Source organism: Labrus mixtus, chromosome 15, assembly GCF_963584025.1.
Source record: "Labrus mixtus chromosome 15, fLabMix1.1, whole genome shotgun sequence".
NCBI lineage: Eukaryota > Metazoa > Chordata > Actinopteri > Labriformes > Labridae > Labrus > Labrus mixtus.
Genome location: NC_083626.1, coordinates 7248849 through 7273786, shown reverse-complemented (window position 1 = coordinate 7273786; position 24938 = coordinate 7248849). Strand labels below are relative to the sequence as shown.

General features: G+C 41.1%; 1 protein-coding gene across 11 annotated transcripts; it reads right to left on the bottom strand.

Annotated features, from left to right (window-relative positions):
- Positions 1 to 2186: 2186 nt before the first annotated feature.
- On the bottom strand, positions 2187 to 24864 carry LOC132990382 (ral GTPase-activating protein subunit beta-like). 11 transcript variants are annotated; one of them, XM_061058619.1, is made up of 32 exons: positions 24724 to 24864; positions 23676 to 23897; positions 21160 to 21362; positions 20866 to 21032; positions 20584 to 20770; positions 20212 to 20343; positions 19152 to 19330; positions 18694 to 18765; positions 18040 to 18191; positions 17245 to 17485; positions 16592 to 16627; positions 15548 to 15749; positions 15287 to 15454; positions 15003 to 15117; positions 13972 to 14119; positions 13788 to 13852; positions 13559 to 13697; positions 11819 to 11949; positions 11547 to 11729; positions 11158 to 11306; positions 10234 to 10421; positions 9912 to 10015; positions 9597 to 9752; positions 8857 to 9066; positions 8461 to 8619; positions 8109 to 8277; positions 7869 to 7991; positions 7620 to 7756; positions 7420 to 7528; positions 7020 to 7098; positions 6410 to 6558; positions 2187 to 4428 (listed from the first exon to the last, which is right to left on the bottom strand). In XM_061058619.1, the coding sequence occupies exons 2-32, from the start codon at positions 23850 to 23852 to the stop codon at positions 4235 to 4237; spliced, it is 4623 nt and encodes a 1540-aa protein (XP_060914602.1). In that variant the 5' UTR covers positions 23853 to 23897; positions 24724 to 24864; the 3' UTR covers positions 2187 to 4234. The 11 variants fall into 11 exon arrangements, with proteins under 11 accessions (XP_060914602.1, XP_060914603.1, XP_060914604.1 ...); XM_061058620.1 differs by having other exon boundaries at positions 9597 to 9749; XM_061058621.1 differs by having other exon boundaries at positions 11819 to 11940.
- Between the last annotated feature and the right edge of the window lie 74 nt (positions 24865 to 24938).

Below are 24938 nucleotides of genomic sequence, written 5' to 3'. Positions count from 1 at the left end.
CACATCTGGACCTGCATTCATGTTAAGACCCTACAGTTTATATTAAATAATGTGGGATTCTGCAGGAGATTAAACAGAACAACAAAACAAGAAGTTATTAAAAGTGCGTTTGTCTCCAAATGAAACAAGCTATAAAGTATACAATATAAACCCATGTTATTATATTTAGTCATGTATTTGGAGTGAGTGCCACAGTCAGTATATTGTAAATGTCTTGACTATTCCTAGCACAATGTAGCCAGCAAAGCATGCAAACTTTGCATCAATAAAAAATAGCAATAATCTACCTTTTATTAATGATTGGTAAAGTTATTTGGAAAACTATTTGTCTAAATTATTACTTGTTTTAATATACATGAATACATAAATAGGTCTATCCATAGCCTATGATATAAACTAAAGAATGCAAACATGGCTATTAAAAAAAGTTTTTGTTTGACTAGAGAATGAGTTTTTTAGGGGTGCTTTTTTATTTTTTGTGACTTAATTTTTCTAATTCTATATCTATTTGATAAGCATATTTATTTTGTTATCTTATTCATTTAATATAGACAAATACATGTGGGTGATAGCATTCCTTATGTTTTATGTGCATTGTTCCTGCTAAGCTAATTGCAAATTATGCTACATATTAGTAATCAAAAACAAATTAAAGGTCAGAAATTAGCAAATGAGTTGCTGGTTTTCTAAAAACATTTCAAATATTTTTTTAAAGGATTGTAATAGAGAGTCAAGTAAATGCATGTAACCATGTAAAGCATTGATATGTATCTACGCCTAGTTATAATCTTAATATTGTAATTGTTTGGCCCCTACCTGTCACTGGAGACCCCACCTTGAGCCAGCTTGTACATTTAATATGAAGGCGGCGCCCCCTGGTGGCTACAGGGATAATGCAGCTATTATTTTAAGATTCAGCGGTTCTCTAACGGTTTACATTTATGATTAATGTGAACCAGTCTGGGACGAGCACTTGTGATATGAGACTGTTCTCTTTAACGTCACTGTAAGTCTCGTTATTTCTATCTACATGCATTTTTAGTCACACACTGCTCATTCTTCATCACAGCCTCGGGGCATTGGAGGCACACCTACTTTCACTATGGACTCACCCGTCTATGGACTCACCCTGGATGAGTGTGTGTTTCTTACCAAGTAATATCCGGCTTGTTTCACTGAGTTCATCAGACCACCGTTAATGCCACAGGCCACTTCATTTCGTCTGTGGTGTAAAAACAAATCATTGCAGAATAACCGAAACGTCTGCATTCATAGGCCGACTCAAATATATTTTTAACTTAATCAAGTTTCTTCTTTTGGCCACTTTAAATACAGTTGTTGCATGTTTTACTTAACACTTTCTATCTCTGCAGTGTATACTTGTGATTTTTATAAAGTAAAGAACCTGTAGAACTCTGATGATGTGTGTACTTCAGGTTTTTATTAGTGAATAAGGAACCTTCAGATCTTTTCTTTTATTTGACTTATCATTCTAATGTCTTTATTTTGTATTCAGTCTGGCTGACCTCTAATCAGTCTAACATTATACATAATATACAACAGATATTGTGTATTCTGTTGTTTGTACGTCAACCTGTCAAACACCTCTTTGTGTTTTTTCTTTTTTTTGTGTTCGGGCTGCTCCACACCAATTACCCCAAGAATAATGAAGTTCTTTCAAATGAATTAGTATCTTGGTCACTTAATAATGTAGTTATTGTGTATTATAGTGTCCCTTATATCATGCTGTGTCCTCCTGTTATTGATTGTGTAAGGCCTCCGTACATGCAATCAATCATTTTGTATATTTTACACAATTTTATTTTTATACTTTGTACTGAGCAGGATATAGGCTACATTGTTCCACTGACAGTGTTAATAGTTTTTTTATTATGTAGTTTATGTTTTCAGGTGTGTTTCTTTATCGTCCTTTATTGAGTAGAGTTTTATAGTTTGTCTTGCATCACTTTTCTGTGATGACTACAGATGGAAATGAGCGACTTGCTTAATCTGGTTTAAACATTCTTTTTCGTTTTTCTTTGTATAAATGATCAATGTCAGTGCACACACCGTCCCCTGATGAATAAAATAAATAAAATAAAATCACTATTATTGTTAAGAAAAACTTATTTTTGTTCCTTATAAACACCCTGTGAACAAAGGTCAAATATTAGGAATGGGAGAAATTAAAATGTCAATAATAGTTTTAATTGATGCATGTTACATTCAATACCCTTTGTGATCCTCACACATAATTGCATACATACATTTCTTTTCTGGCCATCTCAGATGAGGAATGCGACAGACAACTTGTAAATGCCTTACACTATCATATATTTACATATCATCATCCTCTGCTTCTGCACATGACAAGTCTTTAAATATGATCAAACATCAGAGGTGTAACATAGGATACAATGTATGACTGATTGTATGTTCAAACATATTTCATGTACTTTTTTTTTAAATTCCTTCCAAAAAAGGCATGTGCATAAAGCACGCTCGTAAAAAGTGAGTCACACAGTTCGACATGATAGGTTAAAAACTCCTCTTCTTCCTTCTTATATTTCACAAGATAAAACTCTTCCTTCAGCAGGGTTTTTTTTTCTTCTTTTCTTTCAAAATGCGCAAAAAAGTACAAAAAGAGGGGATAGAAAATAAACATAACATGTGCTCAGTGCATTAAGACTTTGCGATGTAACAAAGAAACTAGAGAGGTGTTTGCCCTGTTCCATCTCTGTGATAAATAAATTCACATTGTTACAGGCGGACAGTGAGAGGGCTTCAATCAAAACCAAAGTACAGTGAGTCAACACAAGTGAAACTAATTGTGAGGAGGGGGGGGGGGTAGAAGAAAAATGTGCATGAAGGCAAATTGCATGTTCCTGTGATCAAAACGGAATACAACTAACGGGTTAAATCATCTGTTTTTAGGGTTTTGAATGAAAACGTTACAGCTTTAATCAGACAAAATGTGGTTTTCTTCCATCGTTGTTGGCTCCACTGAGTGTTTTGGCCCTTTAATTCATCACTGTAGATTTGTTTGGGAGGAGTGAGACACTTCAACTGTGCTGTAGTTCTGTTTGCGTGAACATGCCACCTGCAAACATCGAGTGCAAACCCAGGGAGCTCCGTCACCACTCTCACAATCAGTAAAGTCAAACGTTACCAAGCTGGAAGAGTAAACAAATGAGAGGATTACATTTGCAAAGCTGAATCATCTTTGAGATATTGATTTTTAAGGGACAGAAATCCTCTTTAAATGCCATCTATGGGTTTTTTTTAGGGGTCAGTATGACTCCTTGTAGTGTTTCTTACTAGCTGAAAAAGAATGTGGCCGCGCACGCACACACACACACACACACAAAGTGCAGCGACTCATGCGAGATGGGATGACTTTCATGACTGGCACTGAGGCAACGCAGATGTCAAAAAATAACGTTCAGATACAGAATACAATGCAGGAGTCCTATAAATCATGTAAAAAAAACAAAAAACGTATACAAACAGCAATATTGGTGTGCTCAGTCGAATGCTGTGATGGTTTGCACTAGGAAGACTTTTAGCATGTGTCCGCATGGAGATGAGTTTTGTAGTAAAATGACACAACGGGTTAACGCTTCCAATCGTTCCTGCGTCTCGCCTTGAAGCAGCAGCGATGTCTATTAGAAAACATTTGTCTGACGTGTTTATCTCCTTGGCAAAGATCCAACAGAAGTCTGTTTGACCGAAACAAAAACAGATAAGCGTGTAAGGTTTTTTTATGACACAAGTGTGTATTTACCAAAAACCATCATGAAGCCGACTCAGTTCACAGAGTTTAAAGGACAAACATTTGTACAATTTCAGAAAAGGCCAATAGTGTTACTATTGTATTGCAGTTAATGACAAGCAGAAAGTCTTTGCCACAGAGCGCGGAGCTAAATGCAGAGAGACAGTCACTGTTGAGCTTCGGCCGTTCAGACGTTTCGATGAGCGGCTGCGACATACAAATGTAGCTTCTTCCACCTTGGCATGGTTTTTGACACTTTGCTCTCGGAGTCAAAGGCAGACAGTGTTGATATTTGTATAAATAACAAAACAGTACAGTATAAATATAAAGATTCTGTGTGTTCCTGTGTGTGTGTGTGTGTGTGTGTGTGTGTATGTGTAATGTGTAAATGAAGTATATGATAAGAGCTTGGTGTGTTGCTGTGTGCGTTGGTGAGCCAGTGTTAGGACAGGGACAGGCGGGTTAGAGGTGGGGCTTCCCCTCCCCCACCTCGTGGAAGAGCGAGGTGTAAAACTCAGGCTCCAGTTGCTTGTTGCGGTAGCGCTGGACAATCTCCGTTATTTTCTGCTTCCGCCTCACGTGAGGAGGGTTGTACAAGTCACTTTCCAGGCGCTTCCGTCGGCACACGTTGATGACCGTTTGGCGAACAAGAAACCCTGAAAGAAGAATGAAAAACACAAAACAGCTCATCAGGTCGGCTTAGCCTTAATGGACAGTTTTTAGAATGTGTACACACAAAGGTAACAAACTCTCTGACAACTGATGAAACAAATGAGACACTACAGGTGTTAAAATTCTCCTGAACCAAATTTAATTTTACACTTAATTTCACATATTTAATCGATGGAATCCTTTTTTAAGCACTTATGCCAGTGATAGAAATGAGGCGGCTGTGTGCTCAGTTGGTACAGTCGTCACCTCTCAACCAAATGGTCGAGGGTTCGATACCCAGCTCCTGCAGCTACATGTCCGATTTGTCCTTGGGCATTGCTCCTCAGAAGACTAGAAAAGTCCAGTTACCATTTAATAAGATAATGGATCCCTATTTTTTTTAAATTGTCTTTATTATTCTGTTTATTTATCAAGGACAGAGCATTTTAACAAAAAAGCCAGCGGGCTAGTTTACATGTGTAATACCGGGAAAAGTCGAAGCTTTTTGTTGTTGTCAGTTCCAGTAAGCAGAACACAAACATGAGATGAAATAACACAGAGCATTTTCTATTTGGATATTCTATCATCATGTAGTGATATCAGATGAAGATATGTGAGATGTGCTGATATTATTCAGGTTGTAGGAGCAGTCTTTGGAAATGTACACCATCACTTTGGCTTTTTAATGCAGTTTTCAAACTCATAGCCTGTTTCCTGTTTACGATGTGTGTTGTAAACAAACCGACTATGTAGAGTTTGCAAGTCTGGGGTTATTCTCAGTATGGAAGGCTGCATGCCACACCGGTGACTTCAAGGAGGCGGGAGGATTTCCCAGTTCTGTTGAACTTGTTTATGTTGTTTCTCTGTCATCTTTAAAGAACCCATATTATGTCCTTTTTGGGGTTCGTATATTTAATCTATGTACCTACTTTTGTACGTTCACAATAGCTAAAGTTCGAAAAAAGTGTCTGTTTTCATGTACTGCTCCTCCTTGCTCCCTCTCCGCTCTGAGTCCGTCAGCTACGCTCTGTTGAGCCCACACTGTTAGACCCCACGTGGGCCAAGTCTGCTCTGATTGGTCTGCCGATCCGCTCTGTCCTTATTGGTCAGTTGCTCAGCACGGTTCTCGGAAATTTCAACATGAACTGCAGGGCTTGCCACAACGAGCCAATGGATTTAGATCAGTGATCTCACACTGACATAATATGGGCCCTTTAAATCTGGCAGTGACCATGGGGTCTCCAGAAGTGCAGTTGTAGGCAGCAACTGTGCTGTGTCATCTTTGAAGGGATTTCTCTTCCTTCAGTGTGTGCAGTATGAGTAGGTGGTTTTTAAAAAATATGGAGGGAGCGACTAAACATGCTTTTGATTTCTTAAAACAAACTGAAAGCTCATTACGATCCATTTCATATTTAGGATCAAAATCAGGACGCTCTTAACAGCATTACCACCTTCTTACACGATACAGGAAGTGAAGGGGGGGGATTAAGATTCAACATTTCAAAAACTAACTGCCTTGCCTAAAGATTTTGTAGTTTTAAAATCTCTTACATTTATGTTTTAGAAAGCCAAAGCAACCTTCAAACAAAGACTCCACCTACGCTGTTTGGTATCAAAGAGTGGCATAACATGGACTGAAGCAGATTCAGGTTTGCTTTGTTTGTCAAGACAACAAATAACAGCCAAGACTCGCTCATATTACAAACCATACCTGCTGCGTTGCCATATAAAAAGATTTCCTGTGTTTGTTACTCTCCATTGCCATCTTTAAAACATTAACATGGACACATTATCGTTTTAGTAAGCGATGATCCTGATAGGTTTCCTGTAAAAACCACAGGGTACATTTATACATCCTACCCCTGCTCTTCCTGATGATGAGAAATACAAAATGCATCATCTGGAGGGATAAACAGAGAGAGAGAGAGAGAGAGAGAGAGAGAGAGAGAGAGAGAGAGAGAGAGAGAGACCCATGTAAGCCATTACCTAGAGCTCTGCGGCTGACCACCATGCCGTCCACCAGGGGAATCACCATGCCAAATTTACCCACAGCTCCATGCAGCCGGACCCTGAAGAGTCCCGTCTTCAGAGGGTGGATGAAGATCAATGGTACATCCTTCTCAAGTAGCCCTGACCTGCAGAGGAAGCAACAGGAGAAGAGAAACAGAGGGGAAGATGATACAGGAGGTTTTGCACAAACTAGACTGACACATTAATAATATTGGAATATAATATTGTTGCATCTTAAAATAGATTATAGAAACAACAAAATACACCACAAAGTCAGTGAAGTTGCAGTTAATGTTGACTAATCTACAATATTTACAGTGAAGATGCTGAGTATAAGACAAATTAATAACAACAGTATTCTCCTCGATGCCACGGTTCCTTTTCCCTGCCTGCTTTTGCACACACTGCAGGTTCTACTTCCTGTTTTGCACCCTTTGTTTATGCACGGTTTGGTATTCTGCACGATAGAGGTCATGCCACTTTGTTTTTTAAATAGTGTTGCTTTTGCACCCCACAAACACCAGTTCATGCATCACATGCTCTACATACTTTTAGCAGGAAGTGCTGAGTGTAAACTTCTGAATACCTGCAGGAAGTGCTGTTGCTCATGCTGGCTTCCAAACCCGTGCTGGTTTCCGCCAAGAGATCAGTTAACGGGAAGTTCTCTAAAAAAAACAGAAAACAAATAAACAGAGAAACAATGACAGTCAGTCACTTCAATGTGGCATCAGGCTACCCATGTTACATAGCCATTAAAGCACACTGGGCATGAATGCACATCACACAGACACAACATCCCTATTCAGACATTTTAAGTTACTATATTTACGTCCCAGTGACGTTTCATGATGTTTGTTTTCGAAAGGATCGACTTCATCGACTTCATCTAGCTAATGGCATGTTCTTAAACTTTTTTTAAGAATGACTAACAAACGTAGAAGTTTAGACACGGCCCTGGATGTAAAGCGAGTAAAGTCATTGCCTACCAATGTCATCAAAGCGCTCCACCCAGACAACAAACACCTTCGTCTCAGGACCCAGAGGAGGGAAAGATTTCCCAGTTGATGACCTTTTTGTCTTTACCAAAGGACTCAGCTTTGGGGGGGAAAAAATACACAGCAAGTTTAAGCAAGTTCTACACACTCATTTAAAATCACAGTTAGTGCAGCCCAGATACAAACTCTACCTTTTTGGCAGACTCCAGGTTCTCAGAGTGGTTGGGGAACAGCTCCAGTGTGAGATTGGGTTGTTTGAGTACACCAGGAATGATCTCTGAGTTTGTGTCTGCCTCCACTGTGGAGTCACTGTGCACTGATGACTCCTCTGTGGAAACAACAACAGAGAGAGAAAATGGACCTGTCAAGCATGAATTCCTCTGGGGTTTTATTTTTGTATTGCATATAATATGCATCATTTCATGAGAGCTGAGGCTGACCGGAGTTTTCTGTTAAGGATGGGACCACGAAGGCAATCTCTGTCAAGGCGTCAGCATAGTACAAAACCTTCTTCTCCCCATTGAACACTGAACCTCCAGTGTCCTCAGGAGTTGCTGCTTCTTCTGTAGTCAAAGAAAAAAATCATCATCAGAAGTTTCACTTATTATCCAGAATATTAAACATGTACATGAATAACAGCTGTTGTGATATGCATTCTTCTGAAGACCTTCATAGCTTACCTGTTTGTTGTATATCGTTACTGTCGGAGCAGGAGTTTAGGGACCAGCTGGTGTCTAGGTGTCCAGTCCACCCTGGGTGGCGTCCGACGTCCACAGGCCAGCCCAAGGACATCAGGAACTCTAGAAAGTGGGGCTGGACGCTGGACGACGACTCCACATTCCTCAGGATCTGATCATTACAAGAAAAGGAACAAAATCCTTCTTATATAAGGATATATTTATGTTACATATATTATAATTTTAAGCCATATCATTCCATTGTCAATACAAAAACAAGCCACAGTTTTAAACGATTATACATCATGCTGTGTTTTGTGTGTTGCCACAACAGATCAGCCAATGTTCCCCTCACCTCAGGGCTGCTTTTCTGTCCCGCCCTCACATAGAAGACAAAGACGGTGTCGAACGGTCGGCAGGGAAGCAGGTCAAGGTAGCTGATGTCATCAAAAAACCCCGGCAAGGACGACTCCAGACCGATCAGATGAGGAGGTAGACGACTGTTGTTGGGCTCCTGTCACGAGAAAATTAATATTGTAATTGTAAATGAACTATATTAACAATAACAATATTAGAAATGTATAATTAAAGTATAATTAAATTAATCCTTCAATAGCACCATGACATAAAACTACCAATAAGAGTTAAGTGTAAGGAGCTGGAAGACTTTTTGATATTGGCAGAAACTTAAATCTGCCAGATTTATTCTTCAGCTATGAAAAGAAAAATCAGGCTAGCTACGTTTTCCCACCTTGAGCGCCTCCAGAGACAGAAAGCCAAAGTGGGAGAGGAAGAGGCGTGCTGTCTGGAACTCCTGCGAGGGTGGAGGAGGTTTGCAGTCCGTCTGTGGGTCGGGGAAATGCTTTGATTTCCAAATTTCATCACTGTGGCGCTCCAAAGCGTTCTCGTACTCTATCTGCTTGGTCATCAGAATACGGAGCTTGTCGTGCTGAAGTTCAAGCTGAAAAGAAAAAAAGAAGGGGAACGTCCAAATGTTGATGAATATAAAGTAATTAGTGTAGACCTTTAACACTAATCCAGTACCACCGCTATTCAATATCTCCAGTCTTTCTGAAACTTGTTGTTGTACTTTTCTTCACATTGTGCCAGAAATAAAACATGGGGGATTTTGTTCATAAAAAGTTAGTCTGTTAACATCGTGCATAAGCTTGAGAAGCCGCACACAACCGTTATTTTATCACCCAACTAGATGATTTCATCCTTCTTCCCAAGTGACACCCGAGTGAAATTTCATCTCTCAAATCAACTCACGTGTGGAAAATTACTGATCAGTGTATTGGAAGCTCTTGAATCATCCTGCCAGCCCATACAACACGCCTGAGTTTGTATAACAAATAGCATCAGAGATTTGTTTACTGCAGGGATCTGTCACTTTTGTGTGAGCTCATGCCCTTTTTGTAGAATCCTTTATAATGGAATATGTTTGTAATTAGTCATGATGTGGATATGATTAATGACAGCAGATCTCACCTCTTTACTGACAATGTCATCCAGGTCGGGGATGCTTACATCAGCTTTGACGAGAGGAATCTTATCCACCTCTTCGGGGAACGGCCGCTGCTTGACGTTGTACTTGATCCCCACGTCGTTGTTCGGTGTTGGGCGGCCCTCTGGGACAAACACCTGCTGTGGAAGGAGAGACATTGACAGAGTTGTGTTATCAGCAAAACCGCTGAGCCGCTTTAAGTTTTGCCAAAGAAAAACTTGGCTTGTCATGTACTAAAGCATTTCTCAAGATGATACCGGTGAAGCACAGTGATGCAGTAATTTACAGTGTGATCTCACCCTCTGATTGGCCCGAGCCCCTCGGGGTTGGTGGAAGAGCTGCATGGTCCAGGCATGTCGACCAGCAGTCCCTCGGATCAAGACTGTCACTGAGGGACTTGGGTCTGTGAGGACAGAGAAGATCTTATTTATGGAGCAACAGGATTGTTATTTGATTTTCATTCAGTAAGAGATTGGTAGTCTGATGATGTGCTAATTTATCTGTAATTTTAGGATCAATAGAGATCTAGTTCATCTTCAAATAAACTAAGTTAGTCCCTTATTCTCCCCGATATCGTAATATGTAATGCCTTATAAACTGTTACTAGTTCAAATTACTGACTCTGCTCATTGCCGAGAGGCTGCTCCAGCATGGCCAGGATGACAGAGTTGTCCAGGACGAAGTAGCGGAAGTTGCTCGCTCCTGTGGCACTGAGTCTAGCATAGCGAATCAAGGTGTCCTCGTTCAGCAGGCTGCAGGTGGAGGCAGGACCGCTGGGGGAAGGGAAGGCCCCCAACACCTGCATGATACTGGGAAAGACCACAGTAAAACCAAGAAGAGGGTAAATATGACGGAACTGGGTCAGTAGGTACAGCATGTTTACTTTCAGGTGGCCATCTGTGTGCCATGTGGAAAAGCAGAAAAACGGAGGGTAGGAGGTCATTGGAGCAACTGGAATATGGAACAAATACACGTTTTGTGCAGCCAAAAAGATTTGAGGTTTTAAATGAAAGGCTTTGACAGGGACTGCTCTCGAGTAACAAGCTCCACAAGTCAGCAGAGACAAAGTGTCACGTTTGACATCGTATCACGTTTGACATCATCATCAACACCATTTTAAACTGAAGCTAATTTCAGTTCCTAATCAAATGTTTGTATGTGTGTGTCAGCTGTCTGGATCTCACCCTGTCAGCATGTCAAATATGTTAAAAGGCTGATCATTAGTTAGCATTTTATGCAGATCTTTTACAAAACGCAAAAGTGGCAACATGTTAAAGAGTTTCTTCTACTATTACCACAAAGAAACACCCAACATAACGCCCTGTACAATCACATGCAGCCCTGTACAATCACATGCAGCCCAATTTTCCCCCTTTGGTGCTTTTTTATCCCCACTAAGAGGCCCAGGAAATGTTGCTGACTGAACTGGTGTACTGTTTTTGAAGTTAAAAAAAAGTACTTTTTAGTTTCAGTGTGTTAAAAGCAAGAGTTTAAAGGGACAATTTTCAACTACAACGCTACTTTGCATTGAATTTCTGATCTCACCAGGATAGAGTGGCCTCAGCAGCGTCCTTCACCCTCATGGAGGCTGGGTTGTGCTCCTTCTCCCCTTTATGGCGGACTTCTTGTTCCTGTCGAGACTTGCTGCCAGATATTCCCAGCTCCACAATCTCCAACACCTCGACCAAACAGTCCTGGTAAGAAAAGGGAACACAATCTCAGAGGACAAGTACAACATTTTCATTTCATTACACAAGCCTTGAGCCAGACTCGAAACTTACCGACAAAATCTTCTGTAGAATTCTGACTTAATTTTTTGAGTGATATCTTCCGTACGATCTCAGTAGCAGTGTAGCTTGAACTAACAAAGTTCTGTCTGTCACCAAACCAAATATCTGAGGCAAAAATGTACAGTATGTATTCTTTAACCATACCTTCTCATCCAGCATGTCGGGGTGCTCTGTGAGCCACACGCAAAGAAACTGGAAGGCAGCTACGATCATGGAGTGGAGGTCTCGGGATTGAAGAGGAGCTGGACGGCTACACTGGTACACAATGTACCCACATATAGAGCTGACAGCTCGCTTACGGTCTGCAGAGTCTACTCCCACCCTAACCTGTGCAAAAAAAAACAATACAGTATTGTTAGAGAAATTGCTTCATGGTGTCACCGAGTCTCTGTGGTGTTTGGACAGTGCAGCTTTACCTTGGCGAGTCCGGCCAGCAGCTCCAGTGCAGCCAGTGAAATGTTCATGTCCTGCCTCCACTGGGAGTTGAGTCTCTGGGTGACCAGGTGGATGCTTCGCACCAGCAGGCCTGCCGCCGTATCTGGAAGAGCTAGACCATATAACACCCAGAAAATACCAAACACCGCAAAGAATAGAGCAAAGCAAGATTCAGGCAACACAGCCAAAATATAGAGAACAAAAGGGAAAATGTCCCGAATGCCAAGTTAGTAAATATGTCAGTCCTGGTATTTTAAACATGCAGTTTTAATCAGTAAAGCACACAGATAGTCCGTAGAATACAGAGTGAACACATTGTCCAGGAACAGGGCTGAGCGATTAAGCTTTGACTTTAAAAAATGGATTTAGTCATTTTAACAAACTTATGGCAATACATTAATTTATGTGGCTGATCTGATAGGACAACAGAGAATGTACCAGTCAGTAGTCACAACTTGTCAGCCAGCACTTTCACATTTTAACTGAAAAAATGAAATAGATTGAAACACAGTAAAGAAATGTTTTAGCTTGTGTTAAAGAAGAACTTAAAAGTTGCCAGAATAGTTGGCTTTGTTGCTTAAGAATAAAATAACAAGTGAAAGAAATTGAGCCTTCAGGTAATATCATAGACTGTAAATATTGTAAATATTAGTGGACAAAGCCTGAGTGATGTCACCCATCTGTGACTGCAGGGGGCTTTGGGAGTCATCGATGGCAGTCTCCATGCAGGAAATGCTGTCTCACCCTAACTTTCAAAACAAAGCTGCTGCAGCAGAGGCGGGTCTTTAGCCTCTTGACAATCATTACATCGCCCCCACCTGTCAATCAGGTCAGACACATGCCTTACTACGCATAACTTGTATCCTTCATAAAATCAACGCGAATGAGTTATCAATACAATTCCCAACCATTTGTGATCTGACCATCAAATCAGGAGTGTATCCCGTAACTCAAGAGGATAGAGCAAACTAGCTGAGATATGAGTTAAGGTGCTTATGTTGATGTTGGAGATCTGGCTCAAGCTTCAGATCCATGCTTATGGTTTTCAAATGTATAATTAATATTATCAGCTCAAAAATCCTTAAGTCATGCTAAAATGGCTGCAGCGGATCAAGAAGTGTTTCTAGTCTGCTGCCTACACATAAGTCCTGTTTCCTGTCCGGCACTGAAACAATGCAATGGTCCGTCAAACAGGAAGTCTGCAGACGCCCATTTCCTGCAGGAGAAAGCTTCCTATAAGCAGCACTGACTTAAAGGGTAATGTATGGGAACTTGCTGGCAAACAAGAGTGGTTATAAATCAGAAATATCTCTGTGATAACAATAACAAACACTTTCATTTAGTCAAACATCGCTCAACCCCCTCTGGAGAATCTTTGAAGTGCTTCTGATTAGGAAACTTTGTTACAACCAATCAGTGAGAGAAAAGACTTAAACAGCTCGAGCACTTCTTCAGTGTAAGAGCCAAAGAAGACACAGCATCACAGCAAATAACTTTTACTTCACCTACAGAGACATTTCACCCAACGCTTCTTAACTCTGAACATCACTTTAACCACGTTAGCTATAAGGAACATGTGTTAGTAGATCAGCAAGCAGGTAAGAATCACAGTCGAATGCTCGCAGAGGATTGTTATGAACTATTTTAGCAATGCTAGGTTCATCGTGTTAATTCTGAAAGCACAGGGTTATTAGATTATGTGGAGGGGCCATGTGTCTTACCGTAGTCTCGCAGCAGGGCCTGGGCAGGACGCTCAGAGTCTGGGCTGGTGGCCTCTGTGCTGCCCCCGCTGTTGAAACTGATGCCACTGTTGGTGCGACTGTGGTTCCTTGAGGTTATTTGGCTCCCATCTATACTCCCCTACAACCACAATAAAACACTCTTTAAGTACAGTCCATCACACTGCGTCAAGCATCATAAAATGTTTAACAGCAGCAATCTGAGTCTTACTGTTTCCGTCTGCGCACCGATGGACTCCAACAGCGCCGAGTCTTGAACAATATTGAGCATTGCACCTGAAGGGAGAGAAATGAGGGATCCATATAGAATATATTAAAACTGTAACAGTGTTGTTTAGGTTTGCAAAAATGATCCAGACATGGAATATAAAAAATAAACATAAAGAAATAGATACCCAAGATGAGCTGTGTGTTCGTGGGATCGGTCTCAGTCTGTAGTGCTCCAATGAGGACATTAACCAGACGTAGCCTCAGGGACAGGAAAGACACGGGCTGGTCATGAGGCCACCCGTCCTCCTCATTGAACTTTCCTTCCAAAAGGACCTACAGACAAAAACATCACAATGGTAAAGAACACAGTGTACTTAACTTAAAGTGGCTTTATGCTTTGGTTATGCTTCGACAAGAATTTCAAAAAATGCTACGGTGAAAAGCTGCAGTAATTCAGTTTACACAACTGAGGTCTAGAAGCCCAGAGAAGAAAGTGAGAGAGAATATCAGGTGATCCAGTGTAAATGTCTGAACTCAACCTGTACTTCTTCTGTGTTAAAGTTGGGAAAAAAACGGGGGCACTGGTAGCCTAGCGGTTAGTGTGCACGCCCCATGAACAGAGGCTTAAGTCATTGAAAAGCGGGCGGCCCAGGTTCAAATCTGACCTTTGGCTCCTTTCCCACATGTCATTCCCCACTCTCTCTCTCTCCTGGTATCTGACTCTATCCACTTCTCTAAAAAAAGGCATAAAGATATTGAAAAGAAGATTTGCCAGGGAAAGAAACAGATCAAGTGGAAACAGTTTTGTCTGATGAAATGAGAAGTTTTCATGGACAATCTTCTGATCTACTTTTTCTTTTCCTTCTGTGAAAAAAAAATGTTTTAAATTCATTTGACGGTGATTTTTTGTTATTGGTTTATTTTCTCAAGTATGTTGTTGTTATACTCAATGCAGCCACAAGGGGATGATAAGAACAACTTTTCTGCTCTGCATAGGAGTTCAAACTGACCCAGAGGAAAAAATGAATGTTTTTGTCCGGAGTTCTTTTCTTCAGTTGTTTAAAAAAAAAATTAAAAAAAAAATACAAAAAAAAATAAAAAAAAGGAGGGAGAACATTTTAGATCAGACTATTTTCAAGGATCACCAGATTTTTTAGGTTCTCACTCGCTTCTTAGGGCTTCAAAAAAAAAAAAGGTCAGACAGCAAAAGTTTTACCTCTGATTTAATGTTGCCAAAGTGATGTGGCAGAGGCAGCATGGCAAGCAGGATGTTGATGGAGGCTCTCCTCAGGTCGGTAGGATTTACATACATCTTGAATTTGGACAGCTCTCTGCAAAGAGAAAAACAAATCATATAAACGTCATGAAACTTCCAGTATTCTCTAAACCTCTGAAGAGAAGTCTCACTAAGATCTTACAGTCTGATAAAGTTATCCAGAAATAAAAGGAATGTTACTGCATGACAGAGATTCAATCAGTGTAAGATACTACCAGTCTGACCTGTCTGGTACAATAGTCTCTAGGGCAGCTATGAAGTACGGCACCACCACATTGATGCCCTTCAGATCGGTGCAGAAGAGAGAGGAAGAGTTGAGAATAATAGACGCCAGAACTGGTCTACAGATGAAATCAGAGATCTGGAGGCCTTGAATCAGGACCATGTAGAATCTGCATGAAGAGAAATAATTAGTTTTTCATGATAGAAATCTCAATGTGCGTGCTTACAGTTTGGCTTTTGTTAGTGAGAACTGACTGGGTTACCTCGACAGGTAAACAGGTAGTATATCCTCCCCGGTTTTCTTGCTACAGAAGATGCGACAGAGAGTCCCACAGGCCTCGGCTCGTCCTGCCTCGTAGCTCTCTGGGAACTCGTTGGCATCAAACATGGGGTTGGACACCATGGAGTCTGTGGACATCTGTGAACCCTTCCTTCTCAGCTCCAGACCTACTTGAGTGGCTATGGCTGTAGAGAGCGGGAAGAGACAAGAGAATGAAAGGACACTGAATTGTAATGCTGTCATTAGGATACATGCACGTATGAGACACAGGCAGATGTTAACATTTAGCTGCTGTATGCACACTACAGTAAAAGTCAACATTAGAAAAAACAAAAGCACCATAAAGCAGACGTTTAATTGCTTTCACAACGAGAGGGAACAGATACTCCATGACTGCAAACACACACTCACATCTTCGAAAGGCATTCAAAAAAGGGAGCTGTGACACAAAGAGTTTGCCATAGAAGTTAACCAAGTGAAGCGTGCTGCTAGTAAAAATGTTTTCCTCTGCAAAATCTCTGTGTCAGCTCCTGCGCTGTTGCAATTACATGACTGTCACTCAAGGAACAGAACATTCACTTCATGCATCGAGGCACCAAACCAATAAAAATCAAAACTCAAGTGGACTGACAGTAAACAAGGAAATTTACAAGTAACAAAATATAAATGCTGAACTCAAGGGAGGGGGGGGGAGGGGGGGATCTGAGAGGAAATAATAAGGATTAGTGTGACCCAATGGAAGAGAAAATGAGAACTCAAAAGAGGGTGGCGTTGTCACAAACTGGCAACATTATGGTCGAGACAAGTGGTCAGTTGGTGAAACCCATTCCGTCACCTTTGGAGAAACGCTGAGAGAACGCTGGTGAAACTTTGATATATGACAAGCAGTGGGAACAGAAAAACAATGGCAGTAATGACAATGATCATGAGGAACTCAACTACAAAAAAACAAACAAAAAAAAAAGCAGGAAGATTTTTCAAGGAACGCAAATCAAGTGAGGAAAGAAAAGCTGCTGTTCCTACTTACAAGATTTATAAGAAAGGAGAATTTGGATAAAAGAGGCTGCAAGATAACAGAAATAGTGGAGAGACACAAAATCAAAGCAGGTCCAATATTTGGGGATCAATTCATTTCAGGCATGAATTGTGTTTTATTTTTGTTCTCCTTAATACGTACATGACCTTGACAAATTGGTTAACATTAATCAGACATGGTAGACACGTGCAGGACACTTCACCAAAAAGAGGAAAATTAATATAACGCCAATGATGAGCCAAATCTCTTTTTAAAACAACAACAACTGAATATGCTTTCAATGACTCCTCTAACAATGATTTCACTAATTTAACCACTGGGTGATGTCTTTAATTGGCATGTGATCATAGTGTTTATGCAGATTTAGCCAGGTTTCAATAGTTGGTGGATGTATATGGATTAGAATCAGATGGAAATCTCATATCAGGCCACTTCTAACCAAGCCCTCCACACACAAAACGAACGACACAAAGAAGTTTCAGAGAGAATGGTGATAAAAAAGGAAAGGATATCCCAACAACATACAGTCAAAAGAACAAAAGACACAGATAACTCCACAAAAACACACTCGAATGAACAGAAACAAAACACCCACCTGCCCATGCATTTATGGAAACACTACCAGCTATCGCCTTGCTGCTTACCGGTCATGCTTGGGTCTCTGCTGAGGCCGCTGTGGAGCTTACAGTGGACCAGAGCAGCATCGAAAAGCCACTGGCCAAACAGGTTGAGGATGCTGTTGACCTTCGGTCTCGCCGGGGCCGGCAGGGGTCGAGACTCCCAGCTGCTCTGATTGGGGCTGGAAAGTAGGGTCGGGGAGGAAGAAGTCTGCTGCTGCTGCTGCTGTTGCTGCTGGGATGCTTTGGTTGGTTGACTCCCACTGCTCTGAAGCGTGGACAGGAATAGAGTAAGATATCTGACTGAGATTGAAAACACAAGTATTGTAACTTACATGTCAAATAGACAGAAGGAGCTGAGAGCTTTCATTCTGCATAAAAAGGGCTAAAGAAATGACAGGATGTTTTAAAGCTGGATGACTAAACCAACACTAAAGGGAATGGCAATAAAATTAACGTCAATAACAGTGATACACTTCAGATTTTTACACAATATTGCTAGATCAAGAAGTCTTTCATGCTGCAGAAAAATCAACAATAGTGAGAGCCTGCAGTTTTAATCTTGCACATTCGGCACACTTCCACTTCCCCGCTGCAAAGCAGTGAAAAGAATCGAGTGGAACAGAGGCGGGAAAAAGCAGAGTGAACTCCAGTCATCCTCACAAAATGAGGAAACACAGTGGCTCAGCTCGCAGCCCCCTCAGGTATGCTGTGCCCGCCAAAGAGAATCGAGAAGACACAAATTCTAAAATATATCTTTGTTAGCTGTTCACTAGCTCTGCAGTAGCTTCTGGTCACGTAAAAATGGAAGGCTTCACTTACAGTTGAACTCTTGCTTGTGGTTTTGGTGACCACTGTATGTCGTGGCTTGCGGCTGTGCGGGGGCGTTGTGTTGGTGATGGAAGGGGGCGGGGACATGCTCATTCTGTTGACTGGAGTGGGCGGGGCACTGTCAGCTCTGGGACGTGAGATACCTGTTGACAGGAAGCTTAGTTAGTTGTTTTTTTTTTTTTAGTTGTCTGATGAAGGCGGGAAGAAGATTTCTGATTGGCTTCGGTAAACAAAACAAATCATTTGCATCCCACAACTTTTCCAGTGGACAGATCCTTTTTGAGTAAGTAGAATCATTTACGCCAATTTCCCATTCCTGATGTTATAAGAGAGAGAAGAAAATGAAGTGGCTTCCAGTCAGTAAGATGATCATAGACAAAATTAATTCGTAGACATGCAGGACACGGTTAGAGACAAATCAAAAATAATTGACATCCATCCATTTGGATTTACTTTTTTTTTCACAAACAAAAGACTCCTGCTTTATGATCTTGTTGCTTAGTCTGAATGCCTGGTGCATATTATTTTCCTGTGGCAAGAGTGAGCCCAGTTGTTAATATCATCATCACCAAAAAAAAAAACAGAAAACTGCATCCAATCCCCCATGAACATGACATTATACGATGTACCATCTGATGTCTGTACCATGAGAGAGCAGCACTGGAGAAAAAGAGAACACCCTCTCCCGTACAGCTCTCTTTTTTTCAACAGAGACACCTAAAGTGTAAAGAGAAAAATACACACTGACATGTTTCAATACAGACGTACACACAGGTATTTCTGACATCTTCTCTCTTGATTTTAATCAGGAGCAGTGCCTGAATAACGATGGAAAAGGAGTGAAAGTCAAATTAAATCAATGTTTATAATAGCTGTATAACAACGACTCTTTTTGTGTTTTTACATGTTTGATGTTTTCATCATAAATGAAAATACTTTCCTTTCCTCAAGGACCCCCTCAGGCTCAAATGTGCAAAAACAAAAGTACGATCCTACGGCCGCATTTTATAATTTCACTCTGGAATGTATTCCACTGTTGGTGTTGAACATTTACAACATGATAGTGGCACACGGCTGAGCTTCTCATTTATTACTTCTCTTACCTAAGAAGGCATCCACAAGGCAGCTGATGCCTCTCATGGCCCTGAAGAAGATCTGGGGTAGCTGCTTCAAACACGGATGCAGCACCACTTCATGAGGGATGCCGCTGGAGTTGAGGAACTGCTCCTGAAACTTTGGAGTGGTGCTAACGACCGCAGGGTTGCTCAGGTCCACTGGGTTACTAGAAACAAAAAGAAAAAAAGATTAAATCATTTAGCAGGGGTGTCTCAAACTTATTTGGACAAATCAGATATCTGCTTTTGACATGGCTTAGAAAGAACTAAACAAATTTTCTATCATTTACACTTAGACTATAAGAAAGTAAATGTCCTCAAATAGGTGATTTATGATACAGCACTAGTGTTGTAGTAAAGACCACATTAACTAAGACCAAGACATACCCGAGACCAGAGTGCTCCGAGAACAAGACAAGACCAAGACATTTAGGGATCAAGACCGAGTCGAGACGAAGACCAAGGCAGGGCGAGACCGAGACAAGACCAAGACCATAAATATCACTGAAAATCCTCATCTTGAGTGCAGGATGTCACTCACTTAGACCATAAAACTGGGAAGGTTGGGGACGTAACCGGGAGATAAAAATAAAATAAGGTGTTTTCCTTCTAATCACAGTAATGGTGTGGAAAAAGGTGGAATCAGTGGTAGTCTTGACTGGTCTTGATTTAAAATCTGGAGTCTGCCCAGACTGAGACCAAGACAAGACCGAGTAAAAATGTTTTGATTCCGAGACTAGATCTTTAAAAAGTGGTCTTGAGACCAATCTTGATAACTACAACACTATACAGCACAGAACAAAAATTAATGGGAAACGATAGACAACCGCAATAACAATAAATACGTCTGTAGCAGAAATCATTTCTAGAATCAACTTCCAGACAGAGGAAGCCGAGTACACAGAGAAGGAGAAGTAGGGGAACTTGACTTAAGATGAGGGACTACTTCACGTCTATCTATTAACACCACGTCTCCATCCCACTTCAGCACATTTAATTTAATTGAAAAAAAAAGAAGTTATAATCCAGAAAAACATGTTCTATGTACCTGAGCATGTGAAGAAAGCGGTACCACGTCTGTGCAACACAGTCATTGTCCATTTCTAAAGGAATAAGGTTGGCATCTTCATCGGGGACTTTGAAAGGCGGGAAGGACGGTCCGTGGGTGAAGCGTAAAAGTCTGGATTGAAAAAGTGAGACAGAAAGGCATAAATGATCACACTTAAGAAAGTGAACGCAGTTATTACTTATGATTCTTCATCCTTTTTCTTCATTAAAAACACAGATATATTCCACATGACAGAAACTACAAGTTTAAAAATAAGTTCATTTCCCATTTTCAAACAGTTGAGGAAAGTGCTAAATCTGTTTCAGCAATGTATCTTAAAGCCACATGAAGTTGAGTTGATGTCTTTCTAACCTAGATGTCAGGGCACAGGCAACTCTGCTCCACTGCTCGACAACAGGTGGGTGGTGTCTCCAGTTGGCCAGCATCTCCCTTGCTGTCTTCCAGTACGGGGGCGTGGGAAAGCAGCGTGCACATGCCAGCAACCACACCTCAAACAGCACCGCCATGAGTTTCTCTGCCAGTTTCTCTGCCACCCCAACTGAAAAAAGGGAAGACATTAAAGAGATGAATGGTGTTGTTCACCAGATTTAATTAGTAATTATAGGAAAAGCAAAAGAGAAGGGTGGGTCATACCTCCAACTGTGGGCGGTGCAAGTAATGTGTCATTGATGCGCAGCAGGAAGAGAAGGAGCACCTCCCAGGTTTCCCTCACCATGGATACAGACTCTCTTGCCAATTTCTGAACTGCAGTCAAAACCTGCTGGCAAAGCCTGATGTGGTTCAGACTGTGCTGCTCAGGTCTGCAGGGAGAGACAGAGGGATCCAAATGAGGGGAAGTCAGAAAACAGCAGGTATTTTAGTGACAAGAGGTTTATGGAGGATGACTTAGCGCAGCTTTAGGATCATGTGTGAACATGTCTGACATACCTGGGTACAAAGACATTGTAGAGATGTTTGAGGATGGTCTGGACGTACATATTGGGCTCTTTGACCACAGGCTGAGGCATTGAGTCTCTGGGGGACACCAGGGCCATCATCCAGTCCGTGTACACATCCACACACAGTTTGACTGTGTCCCCCTCTAAAGGGAGGGTGAGACCGTAACAAAGCACCTCCATGGTCCACTTAACCTAGGAGTCAAACACACCTTTGTTGTTAATTTATGTTAATGTTTAAAAGTTAAAAGCAAACAAACTTCTGGGTTCATTATGCAGCATAAAGTCCTGTTTCCTATTGAACATGGCACACAAACCACTGCTCCCATAACCAGGACTGTTTTTCTATCAATGTCATATCCTGTGAGTGTTGCCATTCTTTTTATATAAGACTGCACCCCTCATGCACAACTGCACTATGTCAAGTGAGAGACCTTGAGAAGCTTAACACATGATTTAGTGTCTCATAACAAAGAAGGCCAAAGGTTTATAGTAAGATGATGACGGCAATAACAATTCACTTCATCTCTCAACCCCTCTCTTTCTGTTTTTCTATTCATCCATCTGCCCATAAAAGACAGAACATTTCAAATGCAAGAGATGAATGAAAAACAAGATTTGATTTTACAGACCATCATTGCTGAACATATCAAAGTCTAAGATAACAGTAAAGTAAAGGGTTCATTCACATCATCGTTCTGATTCAATTATTTACATGTTTAGTACCTTCATAGCCTATAGCGAGCCTACATCATCCTTGTCAGTTTTCTGCAACTTTTTGTTTTTTTGTTAAGTCTCCTAGATTCCTTGTTGTTATTGTTGTCAACATGAGAGAGTCAGTGTAGATCAGCACTGGTGAGAAGGCTAATCCAAGCTTCATCCTCAGTATGAAGTTCAGCTCAAAGCAACAGCAGCCCTTCAGATGCATGGTGCACCTGAGAAATATTGCTGAAGTATTTTTAACCCGGCACATCCTCTCACAGCGCTTCCTGACGCATGCTGTCATATCATTAATTGAAACCCCCTGGCTTGCTGTGAGCGCTGCAGTTAATTTGCTCACAGCAGTGCTTGTTAGTTAGCAGACAGAGAGCACACAAAGAAAACAACCTCATCTACTTTTTATAGCTGATACGCCAATCCATTAAATGCAGCTCGAAAACAACAGTCAGTAACACACTTAATATTTCTCATCAGCAAAAATCCAAGTTCCTCTCAGGGGTTCATAAAATACTCTCTCCATCCTGCATCAGAGGCTTTAAGATATACAAAAGGCCTTTATCATTGTATATATTCTTTTACATAAACAATGCACAAGATGCAAAGAAAAATGTCTGCCCTGCAGGGATATGAGAAGCTAACTCTGCACCACTCCATCAGTGACGCTTTAAATACCACAGCTTCTCCTGACTATACCGAGATACTCATTAAAACGGACAACAGCCCAACTAGTCTTTGGGCCTTTTCAGAACTTCTTTACCTTATAATCACTTAGATCCCAAATACATAAAGTTGGCCCAGGTTTAAAATCATAGAATTTCCCTTTAAATGCAGACATAAAAGAAAGCAAAGGAGAAACCTACTGGATTTAGGTATGAACACTTAACACTAACATACTGAAGAGTCATTCTGGCTGTAAATCTTGACTGTATCTTCAAAAAATGTGTCTGAAAATGCTTTCAAAAGAGCCCTTGTAGATTTGCATAAATATGCAAAGTAATGTTAAGCATTTTGCTTTGCTAGGATTGGTTGTAAACTGCCTGTAAACCTAATTAAGCGAGGGAAACAAGAAGCAATATATCTTTTTAGAAGTGCAGTTATTTTAATGATGTGTGTGTTGGTTGGTTGTAACAATAATGACATTGTTCAATAAAGTTGCCCTCTGCATGCAGAAGTGTAATTATGTGGTACACAGACAGTGTACAGTAAGAGATAGAGGGCTGTTCCTTTATATCTATTACTGTACAAATGACAGCATGTTAAAACAAACAAGGAGCACGCAGGACATTTCATCTAAACTTCCTTACAGTGGTGTCACCAAAATGACTTGCAAGAATTCAAACAACTAATAATAGAAATTAAATCTCAGTTAAAGGGACCATACTTTTTTTGTTTTTTTTACAAAGTGCAACCTTCCTGTATCCCCTCCTTTTAGAGTAAAAATAAAAGGATTTTGGGGCACTGGATAGCCTAAAGGGTCCGATGCACGCCCCATGTATAGAGGCAATAGTCCTCATTGCAACGGCTGTCGGTTCAAATCCGACCTCAGCCCTTTGCTGCATCCCCCTTCTCTCTCCTCCCAACATTTCCTGTCACTCTCCAGCTGTCCTATCCAATAAAGGCCAAACAGCAAAAAAAATCATCATCATCATAAGCGGAGACATTCAGAAGCTGACAGGTTCTCTTAAGTTTTGGTAATATAGCTCGAAGCAAAGCATTCTACCTAAGCACTAAAACAACATGTCAACAACACACGATCCAAAGGTACACCAGCAAGGGAGTCTCTCTCACCTCCTTGTCCGTCTTGAGGATGTTCTCTGTGGCCACAGGGCTTACAGCTGTCCCCAGAGGCTTGACCACAGCATTTGCCACCTCAGTACCCACGCTGGTGGGGTAGGTGTGCAGAACACTGAGGTGGCCCTGGTCACTCTGCACCACCAGCTGCAGCGAGCGCCACTCGGAGTACATGCTGCTGATGTCTTAGTACAGTCTACTCACACCTCCTGCCTCCACCTGTAGACACACAAACACAGAAGGTCAGCTCAATATGGCAAGCTGGGGAAACTATGAGCAGCATACTTGGCTAATAAATAAAACAAACACAGCTGTGTTCAAACAGTCTCAGCATGTAACCCTGCAGACAGAATACATGTGAAACAAGATTGTTTGTGATAATAGATCATAAGATTATGCAGCTTTAACATATTGAACATATTTACTCTTAGATAGTAACTAAGTGTAATCTGATGGAGGTAGGATGACGCATTAAAACGTATTACTTACAAAAAACAAATATTTGACTATTTGTTGCATGATTTTAATGTTTTTATACTCATCATGTGAGATGACATTTACAGCCCTGATTTTTGTTTTTCTATCTAAGTGACGATGCTATGAGGGCTTTATTAACACAGAAACTGTTTAATACAAGCTGGTGTTTATGCTCTTCATATCAAACGAAGTTGTTAAATAAAACATACAGACAGTTTGAAGCTCGGATCGTCAACCAGCCGACGAACCAGGAAACGGTCCTGAAAACGATTAGCATGCTAACGCTAGCTAGCACTGACATCAAAACACCTTCCACATCACTGCTGATGACAAGAGCTTGTAAAGTAAGCTGCCGGCTGCTTTCTGCGATGCAAGACCGTGTCTCTCGAAAACACTAGAAAAGAGTAACTTATCGTACTTGGTTACAGTAGAGCCGACGCTTCCAGCTAGCTGTGCTAATGCTAACTCCTCCGTTGACATTAGCTCGTCATTACTGTTAGCCGCCTAACTTTACAAAGACGCTCACGTTAGCTCGCTAGCAACGTAACCAAAGGTGTTTTCCATTTACCTGAACCGGCTGGATATGTTGTCATAACAGATCTCTGAACCCTGCAGTTGGTGGTTTTCTCTGTTTCCTGGTCTAGAGCAAAGCAGCCTCCATCTTCACAATGTCAGGGGCTTGAAGTCTGACGGGCTAAAGATTAACGCCCCCTGCTGGTCTGACACCGCAACTACATCAGATGTGATGTTAACTTACAAAAAGTGTGTCTTCATGAGAAGTTA